Genomic DNA, 7,023 nt, shown 5'->3' on the forward strand with positions numbered 1-7,023 from the left:
CACACACACAAAGTTCACACACACACACACACACACAAAGTTCACACTGTGACATACACACAGTAGTTCTGCCAACCTCCGTTCTGCTCCCCCCAGCCCTGGGATATGGTACAGCAGCTGGCAGCATGAAGGTTTGCATTCAACCCCACACACACACCCCCCACCCCACCACAGACACACATGGTCACACATCCCTACACGCAGACACACTCCCACACACAGACAGACACACACCCCCCCACACACACCCCCACACACACAAACCCATGCACACCACCGCAAACACACACACTCTCACACCACCACACACAGACCCCACCCAAAAACACACACACACACACACACACACACACACACACACACACAGTCACACATCCCCACACAGACGGACACACACAGAACACCCCTCTCCCCACCCACATACAGACACATAATACATACACACCCACGCACAGACCCACACAGACAGACACACATAGATCCATACAGTCAGGGACATACACACAGACAAACACATGCAGACAAACACGCACAGACACACACACAACCTCACACATACCCCTACACAGACAGATACCCCCATACATGCAGGCACACACACCCACACTCTTATCACTGACACACACACACACCTCGTATAGGCAATCCAGCCCCTAATGAAGGCTGTATAAACTCTGAGAACCAGTACACTTGCTGGATGTGGAGGGATTTGCATATTTGCAGTAACTAACATGGAAGATTGCTCATTGCTTAGTTTAGATAGATCGTTTGTCCTGGAGTCCCCTACTGTGTGCAATCTGGTTGTCACACTACCAGAACAAGGTGATTGTAGTGGTGAAGGTGCAAAGGAGATTCACCAGGATGTTGCCTGGGATGTAAAGTGTCAGTAGGAGAAAGTTGATAGTCTGGGTTTGTTTTCCTTGGACAGAGGAGGCTGATGGGGGATCTGATTGAGGAATAAAAAAATGATGAGAGGCATAGAGAGTAGATCATGACAATATTTTCCCCTTGGCAGACATGTCTCAAAGGAAAGGACATAAGTTTAAGGTGAGGAGCAAATGGTTTAGAGGAGATTTGAAAAAAAGATTTTTCATCCAGAGGATGGCAGATTTTGGAACGTGCTGCCTGAGAGCGGTGGAGGCAGGTATTTTCATAACATTTAAGCAACGTCTGGAAGAGGACTTAAAATGCCAGGGTATAGTAGGTTATGGGCCAAGTGCAGGTAAGTGGGATTAGTGTAGCTTGGTGTTCATTAGTCAGCATAGACATGGTGGGCTGAAGGCCCTGTTTCTATGCTATATGACTCTGTGACTTTAAGTATATATTATCTCAGGTAGGAGGATATTTCTAAGCACTTATCAGGAGGGAGGTGGGGATAAGTAATGAATTTAAAGGGAAGGGGCCGAGGGCTAGAATCTGTGTGACTGTGATATGGTGAGTGTAGATCAATGGACAGTGATCTCTACCCAGGGAATGGACAGTGATTTCCCCCTAGGGAGCGGTATAGATAAGTTTGGTCATTCCAAACTACCACATTCATCAATGGAGACCTGTGAGCAGCATTTCAGCATTGTGCTAATTTAACAATGCTAATAATGCAGTGATTACATCAGAATGTTTCTGTTAATTGTCATTTAATTTACCGTTGAATCCAAGTGTTTCAGTTCTACACACGTCCGTAAAGACACACATGCGATGGTGAATAGTTGTGTATTTTGATTGTGTGTTGTTTCTCCCAGTGGTATGACCTTGATGCACCAGAACAAGCTGATTTCCCTCTCCAGTACAAAAACACTTTGGATAATTTCCAGAAGCTGCTTCTGCTGCGCTGTTTCCGAGTTGATCGTGTTTACCGTGCGGTGATGGATTACATCACTGTCACAATGGGAGAAACGTAAGTGATTGAATTACCCCGTCATCCCACGGCAACTACAGGAAAATTAAATATCAATAACACAACCATTAAAATGGGTCAGGTTTCTGTGTAGACAGAGTCTGGGACATGTCTGGTAGATATTTATACAATTAACATTTTGATTACTGAAGGTTTTTACAGCTTTACATTTTCTAACAATCTAAAACACTACATTTTTAAACAAATTCTTGCCTAGGAATAAATACAACTGTAGAAGTATAAGGAGCCATTTCTTAATCTGCAGTATTTTCATTGTGACTGGCTATGGGTTCTGTTCTACTGCAAAGATGATAGTGCAGTCTTTCATGTTCAGATATTTATGTAGAATAAAGAAGCATGAAGCACAAAGCTAGGATCTTCCTGTTCTGATCAGTTAGGGTCAGATTAAACCTTTTCAAGCATCAATGATCCCTTTTAAGAACTGCTGATTATCTTTCTGGTTAACAGTACAATTTGTGTGCCAGGAAGCAGAATTTGTTGTTTAAAGTGAGTATGTGTGGATTGCTGCTGTTGTGCTATAATGATGCCCGGTGCTGATTCAGGAATATCAGGTGGCAACAAGAAATCTGAGTCCCTGAGCTTCTTAACACAATTAGAGTCCACTCTAGCTAATAGATACAGGAAAAGTGCAGATGTGTGTCTCTAACACCAGAGTAAATTAGAAAGGTTTCTCTTAAATTGGCCTACTGTATTTATCTCATTTAGTTTCCCTAACCCATATTTGGTTTTATGATTCTCTGGTTTTTTTTGTGGTAGTGGTCTGTGCATTCTGATACTCGCAGTGTAACAATTGTCTTGTTAGTCTCACTAGATGCACTTCTTTTTGTAATAACATCGAACTGCCAAACAGATTTAGAAACATTTTAAATGTTGTTAGCTAAAATTGTTTGAATTTTTAATGTCCCACTTTCATGACATTAATGAGTGCTGACCTAACCCATTTCAATTTTCACCAGGTTTGTTCAACCACCCGTCATTAGTTTTGAGGCCATCTTTGAACAAAGCACAGCAAATTCTCCCATTGTCTTTATCCTGAGTCCTGGCTCGGACCCAGCATCTGACCTCTTAAAGTTGGCTGAGAGGTCAGGTTTTGGAACAAGTAGACTTAAATTCCTTGCCATGGGACAAGGGCAAGAAAAGGTAGATAAACCATATCTGTTGAATTTTAATTGGACAACTGATTATTCCCACTGAGTAATGTGTATGTTTTAAAACATTAATACGTTCTAATTACACTAAGATTCACTTTATAAACCATCACTCAGCTCTGTCATTAGAGCTACAGACATTATATGTTAATTCACCGACCCTGTTCTTGGAGTACTACACCATGTGTCCCACATCAGCATTGTGTTGATGCCCAGTACACAGAGATCTGCAGCCACCGGAAGTGTGAACAGATCCATCCATCTGACATGAAGCAGCTCCTTCATTTCCAATTTTTCCTTTTCATTTCCTTAAGGTGCTGGTATATGTTGGCTTTAAAAAGTTCCAGAGCTTGCTTCAGTACTCATTTTTTATGGGTGAGCTTCCATGAATTATTTTTGCCCAGAGAGTACCTTGCAGTTTGACAAGCATACATGTGCACTCTGTGGACAATAATACGGGAGGTGATCAGGAAGTAGGAACCCAGCTAAGGCAAATGCATCCCTAACTCACCTGGCCTGGCCTAGGCACCATCCCAGCCCCTTACCCAGGACAGACACCATCTGTTGGGATAGGCAAGAACCATGACAGCGGCCTGGGAGCTTGGTCTGTTTGGCTCATTATCTTACTGAAGTCTAGACATCACTGTAGTCACATCAACACTCTAACTGTTTCCATGTTATCCATCTGTCCATTATCTTTACCCATTTAAAATAAATTCAATTGTACCTGCATTAAAATAGAGATGGAAGATAATAAACTAATGATGTATTTGTGTAAAAAAAGACAAAATTATCTCAATGTATGTTATTAAAACTTACTGTGTTCCTTCACTGCAGAAATAAACACAACACTCTAGTAACTAAGGGCCAATTGAATGACTTTGATCATTCTGTGTAAATGTGTAAGGTGTGCCATTTGCTTCCTCTGTCAGGTAGCACTGCAGTTGCTGGAGACTGCTGTAGCCCGTGGGCAGTGGCTGATGTTACAGAACTGTCACCTCCTTGTCAAATGGCTGAAAGAGCTGGAGAAAGCCCTGGAAATGATACACAAACCCCATCCTGATTTCCGTTTGTGGCTCACCACTGACCCAATCCAAGACTTTCCCATTGGAATACTTCAGAACTCACTGAAGGTACATTCAGAATTCTTAGCACTCCAATATTTAGACAAGTAAAATGATAAAGTTGAAACAAAGTACTTGGACCACAGGTATTTCTCCTCCCGTCTTAAAAGCAGTACCTAAAACTGGCCACGGATGCTGACAGTCACCAGAACCTCACCCAAATCCCTATTTCTTTGGATATTGCTATAGCCTTGGTGTACAAGAATAAGAGAGATGAAATAAAGTAATAGGTACAACTCTGAAGGGAGTGTAAGAGCTGAGAAACCAGGGTGTATATGTGCAGAAATCATTGAAGATGGCAGGACAAATTGAGGGAGTAGTTAATAACGTGAACAGCATCCTGAGCTTTATCAATAAGAATATAGATTACAAAAGGAAAGAACTTATACTGAACCTTATGAAACAATGGGATGGCCTCAGCTGAAGTGTTGTGTCCACACATGGTGGGTTCTCCCATTAGCACTTTACTTTATAATAGGAATTTTTTTTTTCTATTCATCTGGGATGTGGGCTTTGCTGGCTGGCCAGCATTTCTTGCCCATCCTTAGTTGCCCCTTGAGAAGGTGGTGCTGAGCTGCCTTCTGAGTACTCTGAAATATCACCTTAAATATCTGCCATTGTGTGTTCAGTGATCAATTCCCTAGCTTAATATGCCTGTTTACTGCAGCCAGCTCAGCTTTCACACCCTTCAGTATCTCTATGCTACTCCAACTCTGACCTCTTGTATATCCCTTGATTTTAATCATTCCATCAGTGTGGCTGTGTCTTCAGTTGCCCGGGCCCCTAGCTCTGGAATTCTCTTCCCATACATCTTTTCCATTTGCCTCTCCTCCTGTCTTCTCTTTCCTCTCCTCCTTTATCCCTTTCCTCTTGCTATCTCCCCTCCTCCTCCTCCTCCTCCTCCTCCTCCTCCTCCTCCTCCTCCTCTTCCCTTCTCCCCCTTCTCTCTCCACCTCACCTTCTCTCCGCCCTCCACTTCTCCTTCTCTCCTCTTCTCCACCTTTCTCTTCGTATAAGGTACTCCTTAAAATCTATTGCTTTGACCAAACTTTCAGTCATGTGCCTGGATATCTCCTCATAAGATCGATATTGAATTTTGTATGATGGTAATCACTCTTGGAGCGTTTTACAATAAATTCAAGTGTGTGCTGCTAACTGAAAAGGTATTTTGAGATCTTTATGATTGAAGCTCCATATTGCTCTGTTGTCACTTTTCTTTAGCTGATTGTTAGCAGCATGCTGGTCAGAAGCACAATATGAAAATGTAACTACATAACTACCCTCTAACCAGTAACAATAGCTAGTTCATACTACCCTCTAATCATTGATAATACTTGGTTCACTACTATCTAATCAGTGACAGTACCCAGTTCACTCCCCTCTAACTAGTATTAGTTCTTGGTCACTGCAGGTCGTTACAGAACCACCCAATGGTCTCAAGCTGAACATGAGAGCTACTTATTTCAAGATCAGTCATGAAGCCTTGAACATGTGCCCCCACACAGCCTACAAGTCACTCATCTACGTGTTGGCATTCTTCCATGCTGTTGTCCAGGAGCGAAGAAAATACGGCAAAATTGGGTGGAATGTCTCATATGATTTCAATGAATCTGATTTCCTGGTGAAGTGGCTTCTAGATTTAATTTTCATTCCATGGATCATTTAACTTGTATATTAGCAATTGGTAGAAAACAAAACTGGGGTTTCACTGGTTCATTGTTTCTTTTTGAGGTAGAGGTGATGTAAATACAGAGGAATAATTGTGTGTTGGTGTGTGTGAGAGAGAGAGAGAGTGAGAGAGTTGGAGTCTCACCAAACTGAACTCGCACTGCAACCTGAATGCAATATTATTCCATTCGCACAAGGAAGACAGGAGAACAACATCACGACAGTTCTGTTGTAAGCGAGGTACAAGGAAGCCCACTGCCGGTTCCTGGAGGAAACTCACACCCTTGTGAAGAACTAGGGTTAGGATTGAGAATTGGTGTATGTGGAAATGGGTAGACAAGTCCTTGTGAATGACTTACCTGGCATTGTTCTATCTGCTCCGTGTGTTACCATGTGACAGCATCATATGACATGCATCAGACTGTGTCTGTTATAAGCAAGTGTGAGAAATATGTTTTACTTTACACATCAATGAAAAAAGGCAGAATTCAATGAAAATTAATGGAAATTTCTCAGCATTTTTCCAACACAACACATTTCCCAAACAATTTTTATTTCACAAAGGAAACTCATTTGTCTTTCTCTCCCTGTACCTCAGGTCTGTATGGAGATCCTGAAAACATACCTGACCAAGGCTTTTGATCAGAATGACACCAAAATTCCCTGGGGCAGTCTGAAGTATTTGATTGGGGAGGTACAGTATCTCTCATTCTTTTTACTCACTGTCCCTAGGTGTCCTTGAGAAAGCAAGCTGCCTTCTTGAACAACTGCACTCCATGTCAGACTATTTATTAATTTGCAGAGAAAACTACAATCAACAATATGGTTTGCTGATAATTTCTGAAAGTCTTTAGAATGTTCTTCTTGGAATGAAATACAAACATATTTCTGACCATGACATCAAAGTCTAATAGCATATTCCAGTTTGGTACTGAGGGAGTGCCACACGACCAGAGGGTTAGTGCTGAGGGACGTCTGCACTGTTCAAGGGTCAGTATTGAGGGAATGCTGCACTGTCAGAGGGTCAGTGCTGAGGGAGTGCCGCACGGTCAGAGGGTTAGTGCTGAGAGAATGCTGCACGTCAGAGAGTCAGCGCTGAGGGAGCGCCGCACTGTCAGAGAGTCAGCGCTGAGGGAGCGCCGCACTGTCGGAGGGTCAGCGCTGAGGG

General features: G+C 42.6%; 1 protein-coding gene across 1 annotated transcript in view; it reads left to right on the forward strand.

The window, feature by feature from the left end:
* Window positions 1–7,023, forward strand: part of dnah10 (dynein axonemal heavy chain 10) — a 218,269-nt gene that overhangs the window by 201,243 nt on the left and 10,003 nt on the right. Inside the window, exons 68-72 of the mRNA XM_048611770.1 lie at window positions 1,740–1,894; window positions 2,872–3,055; window positions 3,996–4,196; window positions 5,599–5,808; window positions 6,454–6,549. Of these exons, the coding sequence (XP_048467727.1) occupies window positions 1,740–1,894; window positions 2,872–3,055; window positions 3,996–4,196; window positions 5,599–5,808; window positions 6,454–6,549 (846 nt within the window). The remainder of the gene's footprint in view (window positions 1–1,739; window positions 1,895–2,871; window positions 3,056–3,995; window positions 4,197–5,598; window positions 5,809–6,453; window positions 6,550–7,023) is intronic.

This window comes from Rhincodon typus, chromosome 24, assembly GCF_021869965.1.
Source record: "Rhincodon typus isolate 14 chromosome 24, sRhiTyp1.1, whole genome shotgun sequence".
Taxonomy (NCBI): domain Eukaryota; kingdom Metazoa; phylum Chordata; class Chondrichthyes; order Orectolobiformes; family Rhincodontidae; genus Rhincodon; species Rhincodon typus.